Here is a 17837-nt window from a genome sequence, read left to right on the forward strand (position 1 = left end):
TCTTTTATCCTCACAGTAGATGCTTGTGGATATGCTATTGGTGGTGTGTTAAGTCAAGGATCCATTGGAAAAGATCTGCCGATAACATACACTTCCAGAATCTTAAACAGCGCGGAGAGGAATTACTCGACTATAGAGAAGGAGTGCCTTGCAATTGTCTATTGTGTAACCTACTTCAGGCACTATTTATACGGACGGCATTTTACAATCCTAACGGACCACAAACCTTTGGTTTGGCTGCATTCCATAAAGGACCCAAGCTCTCGGCTATGGAAATGGAGGTTAAAACTATCCGAGTATGAGTTTGAGATAAATTATAAAAAAGGGAAAACTAATACTGTCGCTGATGCTTTATCCAGAAACCCGCCAAATGCTATAATACTTCCTTTAAATGAATCGCTTTCTTTTCATCAAACTGCTATACAATCTTCTAGGCCTCCTATAGCTTCTAAATACGATAATACTGCTCTATTACCAATTACTAACCGAACATCCTCTTTAGCTTCTTTAGCTATAGAAAATCCAATGGAAAATGCCTTACCGATATATCCAATAACCATTAACGAACTCCCGTCGTTCCCTTCTGATCTTCCACACTCAGACATTGAAATGAACTCGGATGATGAGCAATCGACAAGTACGGAACCCGACTCCGTTGATGATGATGACGATGAACAACTTTTAAGGATAAGAGAGACTCGCGACTCTTTGTTAATGCAGAAAGATAATCATATCATTTTTGTAAATTTAGACGGTACACCTTTCGATAAGGGTTCTAAGGACTATCAAAAAGCACAAATAAACTTCCGCAATATAGTAATCTATCTATCGGGAGAGCCCGCGTAACCGACATAGGTAACAAAATTTTAATAGCCCTCGCGGTCAAAGCAAATAAACACATCCAAATTGAACGTGACGAAATAATAAATTGCATGAGATCTTTAACTGACGTAATTCAAGAACTACAAATAACCTCTGTTAGTATAGCACAAACAGACTTTTATGACAACATACCATGGGTTTTTGTGTATAGAAATTTAAAAAGATTTTTACTCGATCAGCCAATAACATTAACAATCTGCAAATCCTTGATACGTTTTCCTGAGATAAACGAGAGGGAAAATTTAATATATGAGAAACATGCAACCAAAGTAGGAGGACATAAAGGCGTGAATAAAACTTATAATAGACTCCGTCAGAATTTTTATTGGCCTACAATGAAACAGGACATACAAACCTATATTCAAAATTGCCGAAACTGCCAAATCAAAAAATTAACCAGAGTTAAGACTAAACAGCCCATGTTGATAACCGACACTCCGGGAGCCGCATTCGATAAGATTTCAATGGATATTATGGGTCCTTTGCCTACTACACAAAATAATAATTCATACATACTAACCATACAGGATCTTTTAACAAAATATTCAGTAGCCTCACCCTTGATGAGGGCAGATTCCATTTCAATAGCTGAAGCATTTGTAAAAAATTTTATTTGCATCTATGGGGCCCCGCGAGCATTATTAACCGATCAAGCTCCTACCTTTTTTACTTCTTTAATGAAAGCAATCGCTTCACATTTCAAAATTAGACAGTGCCGTACCACCGCTTACCATCCTCAGTCGAATGGTTCGATCGAAAGATCACACCACGTGTTAACAGAATACTTAAAAATGTATACTAACAATAATAATGAATGGGACGAACATTTAATGACAGCTATGTTTGCTTATAACACCTCTGTGCATGAAGGAACTAACTATACACCATACGCTTTGGTCTTTGGACATATCCCTAGGGTACCTTCCTCTACCACTATTTTAGAAGAATATATGGAATTACCTTATCAAGATTACTTGACCAATCTTTTTAATACTTTAAAATCATCTCAAGAAATAGCCAGAGGAAATCTAATAAAATCAAAAGAAAAAAGTAAAAAATATTACGATCAAAAAGTAAATGTCCAAAAATTCAAGATTAATGATAAGGTTTATTTATTAAAAGAACCCATGAAGGGCAAATTTTCTGATCAATATTCGGGACCCTACGAGATCATTGAAATGTTACCTATGAACAATGTAAGAATTAACTTTAAAGGAAAACATCGCGTGGTACATGTTAATAAACTAAAGTTATCCAAATCTGCGCATACAATTGAACCGGGATGAAGGAAAGTGATAATTAATCATGACTTAAGTTGTAAACACAGCCCAGATTCCCGGATCTACGTATAATAAGAATATAGAAACGCGTTATAATGATATCATTAGTTAACCATTTAAAATCATTAATTATTAATTGTTACCAATTCATTGTATTAATTAAAATATTTTACTCACAGGCAAGTTTCGCCATCCTACTGACTTCAACCTTGCTCTCTGGTACGAATGCCATTATTGCATACGATTGCGGAGGAACCTACCTCAACGTAACCACAATTTCTTTACTAAGATCAGGTGAATGCGATTTGAATATAGACACACCGATAACTACGACTTCATATATACAATTACTACAATTAGCCAGCTACACACACACCGAAGTTATACAATGTAAAGTTGAGATCATGCGAACCATATACCACTGCGGCATGCACTCTCATATTGCGGCTGTGCATAATGGATACGCCAGTTACTTACAAGAAACATCACGCAGTAGATGCGTTCAAATGCATAGGGAAGGGCTTCTCAGGATAGGAGAATCAGACATTATAGACGGATTAAAACCTAATAATACTTACTATCGTAGTGTCACTATCGCAGGAAAGATAAAAGTAGACGGAACTTGTAAGGGCGTTCAATACTCAGACTATTACGGTACCTGGGATGATGTAATAGTTCAAGCCACAGTAAAAATATTGTTAAAAACCGCTTATGTATCAGTAAAACTAAACGCAGGAAAAATAATACTAAAATCTGGCACAATTTGCGATTTGAGCGAAGAAACCTGTGTAGACTCGGATGATGGATATACGTTTTGGCAAAGCATGCCAATAACAGCTTGCGGGTTTGAAGCATATGATGTTTTATTTGAAGGGACTGCTACCAAGTTTCAAGGGTTGTTAGGCGCACAACACACTATTATATTCACTTTAGAGACACAAGACACGACTTTTGCTCTTACACAAACACGTAAACATACTACTTGCGGATACACATTACTTGGAACAGAACATCCCAAACTGTTCATCTTCGAGACTGAGAAAGGAAACATCTTTAAGACAATGTCAAAGACTGCCGTAACAAATTTGGACATGTTCACCTATGTAAACTCAAAATTTGTGTATGTGGAGAGGCATATCAGAAATCAGATAACCTCTCTTTACCAGGACATAATATTGCAAAAATGTGAACTGGAGAAACAGGTAATTCAAAATACCTTATCTTTAGCAACAATATTACCTGATGAGTTTGCATTCAGGCTTATGAAGATGCCTGGCTATATGGCAGTCACAGCTGGAGAGGCGATCCATGTAATTAAATGTATACCTATTGAAGTAACTGTCCGAAAATCAAACACTTGTCATACAGAACTACCGATCACTTTTAAAAACACCTCATTATACATGACTCCAAAATCACGAATCATTACTAAACATCATACACTTAGAGACTGCAACTCCCTTCTTCCAATACTTTACAATATTGACGAAAACTGGATACAGCTAAACCCAACACCTGCTATGACAACACCGCCACAAGAAATTAAACCATTAACAAAACTCTCTTGGAAATACTTGGCACCCAAATCTTTGGCTACTAGCGGTATTTATTCTCAACAAGACTTAGAAGAATTAAGAGATCATATTATGTTCCCCGCTGAAAAAAGCGCTGTTTTACATACCATCGCTCGAGGCTTTACAGGACAATCAATCCCTTCCGATACCGTTTCTTTACAAAATTTGTTAGATGAAAATTCCTTGAATAAAATTTACAATAATACTTTGTCAAAAATATGGAACGGATTTACTACTTTTGGCGCTGCAACGGCCGGAATATTTGGAATATTTATAATAATCAGGTTAATCAAAATAATATTCGATACTCTAATTCATGGTTATGCACTACATGCAGCATACGGATGTAGTCTGCATTTACTAGCAGCTATTTGGAGCTCTTTCACACACTTGTTATTATATCACGCTAACAAAAAACAGAACCAATCAGAACCAAAGCAAGAAACACATGTAAACGAGAGCGCTGCGAATGAAACCACACACAATACGCCAACGATAATAAATGCACAACCAACAGAAACACACGCACAACTTACACAAGCCGTACCCATAGTCTATTCGTTTCGAGATTTACGGGCTAAATTAGATGGAAGTGAACAAATCCCTTAGTAAAGTACTATCGGTATTTGTTACTTAAGGGGGGTGGTGTGATGTCCCGACAATGGTAAAATTCAAAAAACAGAACATTATTAAAGAGATCTGTACAAGTCCATCTAAAATTCATCCAAAGAGCAAGATTGAAGTTATGATTAGTGTTAACTGTATTATTAGTTATAAAAATATTAATTATACTATAGCTATAAGAATACTGCATAATTGAACAATGCATTGAACAAATAAGTGAAGAGATAAGAATAAAATAAGCAAAGGTTACCAGACACCCATCTTATCCGTCGGCTATCTTCTATAAACGAAAACGAGCTGCATATCAACTTCCAGCCAAACGATATTCCAACGTATCAAGAAGCCAATGTGACGATTAAAAATCTATGCGATACTCTCGAGGGCCTACTCCCCACCACAAGAGGACCAACGTACATCATCGCTCGTGAGACAGTTCTCTTCCAGCAGACTCACTGTTAGGTCATATTAAGTTCTACATACTATTTTTCTCTGCATTGTTCAGTTGAAAACACTGAGTTATTTGGTTTATATTTAGCAGTGTAATATCTGCATTATTAAGACGTATCTATAAGGCTTTGTTCCTAATTAAAATTAGGTAAGCTAATTTAATCTATTTTATTAAATTTTATTCATATCCTTTTCATACGATAGATTGTTACCTCCTGTATCCCTAGTAAACCCGGTGAATGCAGGGTGACTAAAAAAATAAGGAGACATTTCATATTTCGCGCTAATAGTCGATATTACAGAATTCTCTACACACGTCTAGTGACCAGACGTAACAAGATCCATAATATTTCCGTTTTTTTTATTAAAACTGCTATGGTAAAATAATTGTGGATCTAGCACAGACATGCACCAATCGGCCGTTTTACCATAGCGAAAAGTGGATCTAGCCATGTAGTTCCGTCAGCTCAAAAAATGGATCCAGTTAGCGCTACGGTCTAGAGAAAGCGTCGTACGAAAAACGACGGCATGGCCCCTCTCAGGCTTCTCTCTGGTAATAATAGGTAGAAACATGCAAATTGTTGTAAATTAATCTATTATCGTTATTCATCTAAAAAATTAGAATATTTAATTTAGTTTTTTACAAAATAAAAAAGTAATTGAGGTTATATTTTATGTACTATATTATTTTATGTACTATTATATTTTATGTACTATATTATTTTATAAAAATTGTGAAGTTCAAAATTTATTTTTGTAAATTATACTTACTATGCAATTAAAGCAGATGTACATATACATATCAGTAAAATTTCAAGAAAAAATTTATTATAAAACGCAACTATGGCTGTACTAAGAATTATAATGTTCCAACAAGCGGCTTCACACAACTGTTTTGTGCCTGACACTGTGTCTATTTGTGTCTCATTGGTGGAAAACTACCATAGGTAGTTTTCCACCAAGAAACACAAGTGACACAAAAGTATTATTCTCTCTGTTATGGCCGCAAGAGGGGAGACCCTTCGGAGCCATAACGTATCTTACTTACTTATTCTCTCTGTTGCTCATTGAATATCGAACAAAGACAGAGTGATACTTGTGTCGATTTGTTTAATTGGAATAATGTAAAGTAACAAATAAAAATATTGTATTTTATAATATATGCACATCAAGCTTCATTTTTAATAGATAAATTCATTAAAATCCACTATATCACTAGTACTAAACTTTTTCAAGCAGTTATTTATCTTTTATTGTCTTACAAGTTAATTTGTCAATAAAAAATCTAAATTAAAATGGATGTAATTTCCTTTGCAGATAAAATGGATCAACCGGCAATGAGTATTGGTATTTGCCACTCGAGGTATTAATTATACAGGGTGTTTTAATCTAGTCAGGCGAATATTTCAAACGCTGTTGAGTTTAGAGAAAAATGTTTCAGACAAAAGTTGTAGGGTTCGGAGGGGGGCACAAGATGATGGGCTTGGGTTTTTGATGAAGGTAAAATTGAAGGTCACATAAAGGTCAACTTTGTTTTTTTAAATAAAATGTAGTATTTTTCATTGCATATTCTGAAAGAACATAAAATTCTGCATTAAAATTGTCTGACACGTTTTTTATGAAAATCCATAATTTTTGAGGAAATTTAGTAATTAAAGAAAAAATGTTTATTTTTCGTAAAGAGAATCATGCATCAATTTGTACATGTTCATGAATATTTCTCGATCTTAGAGTTACCCGGAATCAACGGCGTGGACGTGACGAAAATCTGATTCCATCGGGGTGCTTGATTTACGTGAGTCCCCTTGCCTCTCACTTTCGGGGTTGCTAAATTTGCTAAATTTCCTCAAAAATTATGGATTTTCATGAAAAACGTGTCAGACAATTTTAATGCAGAAGTTTATGTCCTTTTAGAATATGCAATGAAAAATATTACATGTCATTTAAAAAAACAAAGTTGACCTTCATATGACCTTCAATTTTACCTTCATCAAAAACTCAAACCCACCATCTTGTGTCCCCCTCCAAACCCTACAACTTTTGTCTGAAACATTTTTCTCTAAACTCAACAGCGTTTGAAATATTTGCCTGGCTAGATTAAAATAAAACACCCTGTAGACATCGTCATCTTATGGAAGATTTGAAGACGTTGATGCCACATCATCGTCCAGAGTGCAACATTGAATAGCACCGCTCCTAAATAGTAGACCTAAATAATAGACCCGCTCAGCGGCGCTGGTCCTAGCGGCTGCCGCGCGCGCGGTAAAGGGAGGAAAGGAGGCGTATACTTACCACGAGAATCGGCCAAAAAGATGAAATAATTCCGAGCTCTGATCTATATTATCCAATATATGTATATGTTCGTTGGGGTCCGCTCGCTCATACTACGTTCTGATTTGCGGAGAGGATTAGAGGAGCAATCCAGCCCGTCCAACAACTTTATCATGAAAATTTCAAGTTATTATGATTATACAGCAGCGCTCGGAATTAGTTGCACATTTCGAGTCGATTCAGGAAACGACGCCTCCTGTTCCCCCACTATCGCCCGGCCGCTGGCGGCCGAGCCGCCGATAGCTCTGGCCACGGTGTAAAAATATAAGGTGATTTCACGACCATTGTATTCTATCAAAAAATCTGTGATCAAGATGTCATAGTTAAGGCATGTCACACAAGATGTCACGTTGATGCAAAATCCCAAGTAAAAAAGAATAGAAGATATGGATAGATGTGGATAGAAAAGGATAGATAATGAATCTCTAAAGCACATATATATATAATTATAGTCCTAAATAATACAAATTTTTTAAAATAAAACTTTTAACATTGTGTATAAAAATATATATTACTGACAAAATATTTTTTAATTTTTTTATAACAAATTATTCTTAGTTAAATTTGCAGAAAAAATAATTAATAATGTATTCCAGTCTTTATAGAAAATTAAGTTTCTTTAAGAAAATGAATATTTATAATTAAGTTCCGCAGGACAATAAAATTTTAATAAAATTTATATATATATACAGGGTGTCTCAAAAATTTTGACACAGCGGCCGTATGCCGGTAGAGCAGACCAAACTGAACCGAAAAGTCCTCTACCATTTTACAATTTTTACAAGGGTTAAAGAGATATTAATTATTAAAGATTACCGAATGCGAACGCACGGCTGAGATACGACCGCCTACAGACTACGGTCGCTAGGCGCGCGGCGTGCGGTAAGCGGCGAGCGACAAGCGGCGAGACGCGCCGCTCGCCGCTCCCCGCTCGCCGCTCCCCGCTCGCCGCTTGTCGCTCGCCGCTTACCGCACGCCGCGCGCCTAGCAACCGTAGTCTGTAGGCGGTCGTATCTCAGCCGTGCGTTCGCATTCGGTAATCTTTAATAATTAATATCTCTTTAACCCTTGTGAAAATTGTAAAATGGTAGAGGACTTTTCGGTTCAGTTTGGTCTGCTCTACCGGCATACGGCCGTTGTGTCAAAATTTTTGGGACACCCTGTATATATATATATATGTTTAAAGTCCCTCAATACGTAGCCACCTAGCGGTTCAATGTGGAACAATGACAGGAAAATCACAAAAATTTGTTGCCGTGAAATCACCTTATATTCTTACACCGTGGCTCTGGCTCAGGAGCGTTTTATATTAGAAATAGGCTGGATTGTTTAGGCATCTCTCAGGAAATCGTAACATTTTCTTCACTACATAAATAATGTTTATTTTCATTAATACATTATATATATATATATATATATATATATATATATATTTAATTATTAATGAAAATAAACATTATTTATGTAGCAAAGAAAATATTACTATTTTCTGAGAGGTGCCTCAACAACCCATTTATTTTTTATATAAAACGCTCCTGCGCCAGAGCTATCGGCGGCTCGGCCGCCAGCGGCCGAGCGGTAGTGGGGGAACAGGAGGCGTCGTCTCCTGAATCGGCTCGAAATGTGCAACTAATTCCAAGCGCTGCTATACAGCTATACAGGGTGTCCCAAAGTTCGCGGCCCAACCATCGTGTACAGATAGAGCGGGTCAAACTGAATAAGTAAGTCCTTTACCACTTTGCGAAATTTTCAATAATTAATTAGAAAATAATTAATAAAGATCCGCCAATCCGCGCAAGTATTCTCCGAGAGCCGAGCGCGCGGCGAGTAAGACCCACCCAGCATAGCATAATACAAAGCGCGGCAGTGTAGTGTGCGCAGCTAGCCAAGAGAGCGTACCTCCCACCGCTCTGCCGCACTTTGTATTATGCTATGCTGGGTGGGTTCTACTCGCCGCGCGCTCGGCGCTCGGGGAATACTTGCGCGGATTGGCGGATCTTTATTAATTATTTTCTAATTAATTATTGAAAATTTTGCAAAGTGGTAAAGGATTTACTTATTCAGTTTGACCCGCTCTATCTGTACACGACGGTTGGACCGCGAACTTTGGGACACCCTGTATATGTGGTTCTCTCTCGGCATGCAAAATTAGTGTTACGATATAGGACCGGTTGTATGCGCATGTGCGGCTCTGTGCATGTGCGATGATGGAGATCCAGTGCCGTTATATGTTGTGTGTTGACCGTATGGTGAAACGTTTTGACATGAGAAGGTTAAGTGACTACAAATAAGGTAAGATTTATTTATTTACAAGCATGGAATCTACGGAGCCAGCAGCTAAAAAACCAAGAAGTAGAAAATTTCAATCAATTTCAAAAAATTTTGAATTATTTTTAATGTAGCGGGGTAACGGTGCCTTGTTTAACTTGTATGAGACACTGTACTGACGTCGTATTGCCGCACATGCGCATACAACCGGTCCTATATCGCAACATTGCAAAATATTCAAAAGGCAGCCGTCATTTCAACATGTCGAACAGAGTACTTCTTATCGGTATATTATTTACTGCAATCCTATCGTTAAACGGGCAACTGCCGTCGAACGCGTATCAGAACTTTAACAATAAAACAAGAACATGGAACATAGGAAATTTAGTGCAACTAGGAATCGAATCGCTCAGTTTTCTGTGGGAAGGTCAACGTTTTTTAGAAGAAGAAGTACCAGATATGACTCCGCAGCTCGGAACCATGTACGACTTTATAATAGTGGGTGCTGGCACAGCCGGTGCCACGCTAGCCGCGAGATTGAGTGAAGTTCCTCAGGCAAAAGTATTGTTAATAGAAGCTGGATATCACGAAAATTTTTTTATGGACGTCCCATTATTAACTTACTTCTTGCAATTGGGCGACGATATCAATTGGAAATCTCGAACTAAATCTTCAAAGAAATACTGTCTTGGTATGACTGATAACCGCTGCAACTGGCCCAGCGGCAAAGTACTTGGCGGCAGCAGCGTGTTAAACTATATGATCGCCACTAGAGGCGGCGCCGAGGATTACGATCGCTGGGCTAAAATGGGGAACGAAGGCTGGGCTTACAAGGATGTTCTCAAGTACTTCAAAAAACTCGAAACAATCAATGTTCCAAAGCTGCAGTCAGATATTACATACCACGGAACTAAAGGACCATTACACGTCTCTTCTTCGACATACCGCACACCGTTAGCGGAAATGTTTTTACGTGCCGGGCAGGAGCTGGGATATCCGATAGTGGATTACAATGGGAAGAACATGATCGGATTCTCGTACGTACAAAGCACGACCATGAACGGCACCCGTATGAGCAGCAATAGAGCGTATCTGCATCCAATTCGCCATCGCAAGAATCTGCATGTGAGCCTTCAGAGTACGGTGAAGAAAGTGCTCATCGATCGTCGTACGAATCGAGCAATTGGCGTGAAATTCACGAAACACGGTCGAATTATTTCCGTCTTTGCGAGCAAGGAAGTAATCTTGTATGCGGGTGCCATTATGTCGCCTCAGCTGTTGATGCTATCGGGTGTCGGACCTTCCAATCACCTCACTGATCTCGGGATTGACGTTGTTTACGATGCACCGTTCGTTGGTGAAAACTTAATGGATCATGTAGCTTACGGCGGCCTGACGTGGATGGTAAATGACTCGACGAGTTTACGATTGCAAGATGTAATAAACCCTGCTTATCCATATATATCAGATTTTCTTACGAGGCGATCGGGACCAGGTGTAATTCCGGGTGCGTGTGAAGCACTCGGTTTTATCAACACGAAGCGGCCAAAAGAACGCAGTAGCTTAGCGGATATCGAATTTATGTTTTTCGGCGGTACTATTAAAGGTGATCCTATTCTGCCTATTATAATGGGTTTTAATGACAAAGTGCACGACATATGGTGTAAACACCGTGGCAAATATGGCTGGGCCACATTACCGATGTTGTTGAAACCGAAAAGTCGTGGGCGGATAAGATTGTTAGCTAATGACATTAATGTTAAACCGGAGATCACGCCAAATTACTTTGACGATCCCGAGGATGTCAAGACGATGATTGTCGGTATTAAGAACGCGATAAGCATCGGTCAGACAAAGACAATGCAGGCATTCGGTTCAGAATTATTAAACGACACTCTTCCGGGATGCGAGAAGTACGAATATGATTCCTATGCTTACTGGGAGTGTGCGGTAAGGACATTGTCGTGCCCAACCTATCACTATTCCGGGACTTGTAAAATGGGGCCAAAAGGAGATGCCACTGCTGTTGTCGATCCGGAATTAAAGGTAGCGTTTGTTAAAAATAAAATTAAAATTATTATGAGAGATTTGATAGACGTTACTGCGTTGTAATTTATATGCTTTATGAATGATTTATGAATTAAATATGCAATGTTTTGCAGGTGATCGGTGTTCAAAGGCTAAGGATAGCAGATGCATCCATCATGCCTGAGATTATATCGGGGCACATAAATTTACCCGTTTATATGATCGCCGAAAAAGCGGCAGATATAATCAAGGAAAAATGGGGATATTAAAAAAATTCGATTTATATTAAAAAAATATTATTTCTGAGCGTCCAAGTTTAAGCTGTAAATTTCTCAGTTTTTACAAAGCATTATATTTCAAGATTTACAACTGTAACCGTACTTTAATATTTAATAATATTTATATCTAACTTGAAAAATACTTGAAACATTAAGATGATGTTTCACATTTCCGCTCCTAAGAAAAAATAAAAACTTTTATGTGAATTCGACAATTCTATTCGTCGAATTCACGTCAAATTTTTACTTTTCACGTTTTCGCTCTTAGGGAAAAATTACATCAATCGATGCCCTGCACATTTCGGTTAATTTTTGTAAGCTAACGCTTACCGGCTGCCCACTACGTCTTGAGACAACGCATGCGGCGCTCTGCCTCAGATACGATGCATCTGTAATACGGTGAGATTCCGTATTCCGACTGCTAAATATCAATGTTTTAAAATCGATACGATCCTTAAAATCTTTTATTTTTTAAATAATTAATTCAAGAACAAAATTTCAATTCTCAATTGTAACATTTACAATATAATAATCCTAAAATATTATTAAATTACACTCGATGAATTATATTAGACTTGTTAAATGTTCTAGAGACTCTTCTCAATTTATAAATTAATAAATAATTGTTAATTTAAAGTTTTATAAAAGATATTTTTATTAAAAGCACGAAATACTCATGGATATTATTTATTTACATTATGTAATTCTCTGGAGAAACTGAACAGCTTTTCGAACAGATTACTCATTTGTCAATCCTTTTTAATTAATATTTCACTTATTATTGCGAAAATTTGTAAATTGGTAAAGGACTTTTCTGTTCAGTTTACCGAGCTGTACTCGTACACGAATAGCAGTCTCATCATTCTGAAACATCCTGTATGTACCCAGATAGCATAGCATATTCAAAAGACGTCCAGAAGATATTCCAAAGATGTTTTTGAGACGATAGTATATCCTTTGGGTATACCAAGGTAAAATATACCTTTCTCATTAGAAATATCGAGATAGGGATAACAATCCCCCCCAAAAAACATAAAATAATTTTTTCTTTGTAATAATGATATGTATAATTTTTTATTTTTACTTGACGCCATTTTCTAATATCATATTTTTATAAGTACACACAGAAAAATACATACTGTATTTAAGTAAATATTACTTGTTTGAAGTATTTCATAAGTTCATATATCCGCAAATCTATCGTAAGTTCATCATAAACATCAAATTTATTCAAAATGTATTTTAGATCCTAGTAAGTTTAATACTTTAATCAAGAATATTAAATTAAAAAAAGAATTCTATTTGCTTATTATATAGAGTCGATGGAAGAAAACCATATGTTTTAATAAAGATATCTTTTTTTCTTGAGATAAACTCTTCCTTTGTTTGAACCAAGTATTATATTTACTTATGTAGAATAATTACTTACTTTCAAATAAGAGAATATGCCGTTACAACTGAACATATGCGATTGGTAGAGGAAACAAAATGTGCAGGTTCAAGAAAGAAATGTTGATTTCAAGTATCTGATATTCTTCACTAAAGAATTATAGTAGGCTAATTTATTGGAATAAGAGTAATTACTTGTTTTGAGATAACATTGTTGTGCGGAATATAAAAATCTTATTTCGAATGATAAATTTTGTTCCTAGAATAAACATATTTATTTGAATTGAAAATATGGATTTACTTTAAACAAAAACAAATTTCTTGTTTCAAAATTATATTCCGCTATTTCTGATTCTATTGCATGGAATTGAAAGAAATACACTAAATTTTTCTGATCTAATAAATTTTCTTATATTAATATGTATTATATTAACTACATATTTTCAATTCGAAGACATACTCAGAATGCAAAGACATATTTAAGAACAAAATTTTTTTTTATTTAAGCAAATAATAACATAATTTACATACAAAAGCTATATTACAATGTATAATTATTATGTAAAATTATTATTTAACCCATGAATTCCGTTCGCGCATAATTGAATAATACTACATATTTAGAATTATTATGTAAAAATATGGACAATGCATATGTAAATAAAAGATCAGTTATCCTTAAGAGATCGATTTGAAACGGATAAATATCTTTTATCTCGTATGCATTTAATGTTTCACTAAAATAAATAGTTTCAGTTGCATGAAATAAAATGTATACAGTTTTGTCAATGACATATATCTCATCAATTATCCTAAAGCGTGGAAAGTATTCGTCTTTACACTCTAATAAAATAACAGATTTTTTCTTATAAGTTGTTCCATGAAAGATAACTTCTGAAGTGCACATAACTTTTATTTCATTTGTATCAACGTCACGTAAAAATTTTTCGAAAAGAGTTGCATAAGTAACCGTGTTCAATATCATAGTTTATCCATGTTTAATTTTGTCGTTATTACTTAAAAAAGTTTTTTAAGGGGCACCTGGAAGTGTGCTAAGTAAAGAGGACTGTAGCGCCTGATGTCTGTAAGCCAGGGTAAATAGAATATTTTTGAAACAACAAACCACTGGTATTAATGACTTAAAATATGCATGTGCTGCCTCAAACCGCATACAACACTGCTGTCGAGGAGGTCCGAACTCCAATATTTGTCTCGGTATATGAACCAAAAAATGAAATTTAGGTGTAATATGTCCTGGATAAAGGTGATAAAAGCGGGTATGATGAGTTTCAATCATTTTGGCAAGTATTGGTACTATTTCAATTTTTATCTCGAATGCAAGGCAAATATTAGTTATTTGCAACAAAAGAACAAAGTTTACAAGTCTTATATACACTTCATCATCATCACTATTCTCTATCCAATCAGCAATTAAAAAGGGCAATGTGTGAGATAGAGCAGCCATTTGAGACGCACTTTGTTTCAAGTTTTGGTTTAAGTGTATTTCTTTTATGGGTGCTGGTTTGTCTCTTTGCAAGTGACCAAAATCGAATCTGTCAATTCTACTATTTAGTTCATCTACAGAAAACATTTTCTTTATAGATATACAAAAATGTAATAATAAACGACACTCTACTTGAAGAATGCCCTCGTACAAAACATGCATCTTGCAAGAGACATTTTGTTACATCAAACCCTGGTATGTCAAGGAGAGGAGAACGTTGATTTACACCATAATATTGTGCCCAAAAGTCATTAATTCTTTGAACACTTTGAGGCTCAGTCACTGCAGCAACATGATCCTTATGCATATCTATATTTCTCAGGGTAAAAAAAGATTCAGTAAAGTAAATTTTTATTTTTGCTTGCGTTGTCATACACATGCGACAAGGACGAGTTGCAGATACAGATTCTTTAAAGCCCCCCATCATAGCAGAAAATGGCGTGTCTCCAGTTACAAAAAATAAGGAACCTTTATAATTTCTTTCTTCACCATTAACAGATACATTTATGCCCTCAGTTTGAAGAGTTTTAATATCGTCAATAAAAGGTTTGAGTACCTTGTGTAGTCCAAATTTTTTCAAAAAAGTAGTCTTTACAATTGCATACAAATTAATGGCCTTGAGGCTAGAACGAAGTTCAGGAGGGATATTAACAACTTCACCATTAACAGATACATTTATGCCCTCAGTTTGAAGAGTTTTAATATCGTCAATAAAAGGTTTGAGTACCTTGTGTAGTCCAAATTTTTTCAAAAAAGTAGTCTTTACAATTGCATACAAATTAATGGCCTTGAGGCTAGAACGAAGTTCAGGAGGGATATTAACAACAAAGAGTCCAGTAAAACATTGTCAACTTCTGTTTTACAGTATTTGCCCCAAGTGGGTTTACTACGCAGAAGTCATCCCCATATAAAATGATGCCCAATGAGTTAGTGTGAGACGCAAAAAATTCATTTCTCTCATAATATAAGCCATCAGTAACAGTTAATAACCGATCGGTATTTTTCTTGGGATTATCAATTTTGAAACGAATTTTATCATTATTCAAGAGAGCTTTCAAAATGCTAAGAAAAGATACTACGTACGTATAATGAGTTTTTTCCACTAAATTACGACAAGGTTTACGCAGCCAAACATGAGTTTTACCAAGAGGTATCGCTTTAGGCATTATCATATTAAATTTTTCCATGATAAACTTATCAAGTAGCCATCTGGATTTAACAGTTGAAAACAGTAGGGACGGTGAAAGATCTTCATTTAATAAATCATGGAACATTTTTATAGGAATAAAACCTGAATTGTCGTTTGAAATTTGATGCATCTTATTCTGTAAAAATATATAAATATATAAATAAATTTAATAAATAAATCAAGAATTAAAAAGTTAAAATAATTTGACCTGAAATGCAATTATAGCAAAATGATGAAAATAATTAATAACTAATACCAGAATTAAAGAGAGATAATCTTTTATTAATTCTTCCACTCCAACACGTATTCGATCCAGTGCAATTTGTGAAGTTTTGCAACCTTCTCGCACTTGAATTAAAAACTGTGCTCCATGCCATTCAAGCAACTGGCGAGATGTCAATTCAGGAAAATTATTTTTTCTAGAAATTAATGTAAAATTAATTTCATATTTTTTCTGATTTTAAATCTGAATAATTTTAAAAACAACGTAATAATTTTTCTCCAAGATTGCCTACCTGCTGGTTCGTTAAAATCTTCGAAATTTTCTGACCGTGCAGGTTCCTGTATATTATCTTCTCTTTCATAATTTTTTCTATTAAATATTAATGCCCGATGGGCTCTTTGGAAGTGTTTTTTAAAAGAAAGCCAATTAGAGTAAGTAGAACCACAACCCACAACAGAACACATTACCATAAAATTTTTGTCAAATCGATGATGCCACACTGTATGATTAAGGAGGAGACGCTCAGTAACAGCACGATATGCACACATATTACATTTGTATCTTTCGAATTGCATGATTAATCTCAATAAAAAAAATTAATCAATTTCTATATGACAAACAGCTGATGAATTGTGAAGTGCATTGAGAGTCGTTGCTAAGGACGACCAGAATTAAAGTTTGAATATTTTATCATTATTTATTCGATGTTTATGACATGTCTGCTAACGAAAAGACTGTTTTTTGTGAAATTGGTGAAGGAAGAGTAAAAAAAATAAAGTTTACATCTAATAGTACAGTGGGAGATGCAGAAGCTCTTTGCCAAAGTTTAATTAAGGCGGCTGAAAAGGACTCTCATCTTTATGATAAAATTAATGGCAGCACAATAATATTACAATGTTTCGTCAAAGAAGCATTATTGTATGTGAATGTTGAAGAAGACGATGATATTGAACCTAATTGTATTGTGAAAATTAGATTTCTTAAGACTCAAACAATAATGGAAGTTTTGTCACCAAGTTCAGAGCCCTCAACTTCTTCAAACAACTCATCATCAAATTTTCAAAATTTAATTGATGAAAAATTGGATTTTGTTTTGGATGTTGAAGACATTACTTTGGCAAAAAAATCAAACGAGGGAGACGTTCATTTAAATCAAAATGAAAATGAATCTTCGACCAGTTGCTTCTCTAAATCGAAGAAGTAAAAAATTCAATCAGTAAATATTTCAACATTTAACTATTAATTTATCTATTTTTTTATTAATTAGTGTCATATATTATGCTATATTTCGTCATATCGCAAATTCTTGTTGTGACTAATTTTATAATGGAATATTTGGTTTCTGTTTTTTAATTTTTTCATTCTTTTGTGTGTAGAAAAATGAAAATCCCTTTATACTCCCAGCCTTAAATAATAATTTGAAAACATTACTTTTCAATGATAAAATAATCACATAACAAGACAGGAATACGACATTGGTGCTAAATTTGAAAAAATTTATATCCTTTTGGGCAGTAGACTTGTTATCCAAAACTAATCAGTGCCCAACGATGACAGACTACAATTTATATTCATTAAAAATTGTAGAGGCATATCCTATTCTTCAGGATTGCATAAATGCTGGAGCAAAGCGCATAAATGTAAATATGTACTACAGTGTTAAAATCATTTTATCGATTAAAGTTGCATATATATATATATATATATATATATATATATATATATATATATAATGTTTATTGGTTCATAGGCAACAGTGAGTAGGCAATTAAGTTCTCGAGTGAGAAATACAAGATTCTCTCAGAAAAAGGCTACCGCAA

The 17837-nt window shown here is 35.1% G+C and overlaps 2 protein-coding genes across 2 annotated transcripts; both read left to right on the top strand.

The window, feature by feature from the left end:
• Window positions 1-212: 212 nt before the first annotated feature.
• LOC136999809 (uncharacterized) lies at window positions 213-4969 on the top strand. Its single transcript, XM_067354632.1, has 2 exons — window positions 213-296; window positions 2342-4969. Exons 1-2 carry the CDS (start codon window positions 270-272, stop codon window positions 4343-4345), a joined length of 2031 nt encoding a protein of 676 aa, XP_067210733.1. The 5' UTR covers window positions 213-269; the 3' UTR covers window positions 4346-4969.
• A 4148-nt stretch (window positions 4970-9117) lies between these two features.
• LOC105668209 (glucose dehydrogenase [FAD, quinone]-like) lies at window positions 9118-12933 on the top strand. The gene is made up of 2 exons (XM_012360439.2): window positions 9118-11452; window positions 11569-12933. The coding sequence occupies exons 1-2, from the start codon at window positions 9569-9571 to the stop codon at window positions 11701-11703; spliced, it is 2019 nt and encodes a 672-aa protein (XP_012215862.2). The 5' UTR covers window positions 9118-9568; the 3' UTR covers window positions 11704-12933.
• Window positions 12934-17837: the final 4904 nt, after the last annotated feature.

This window comes from Linepithema humile, chromosome 4, assembly GCF_040581485.1.
Source record: "Linepithema humile isolate Giens D197 chromosome 4, Lhum_UNIL_v1.0, whole genome shotgun sequence".
Taxonomy (NCBI): Eukaryota; Metazoa; Arthropoda; class Insecta; order Hymenoptera; family Formicidae; genus Linepithema; species Linepithema humile.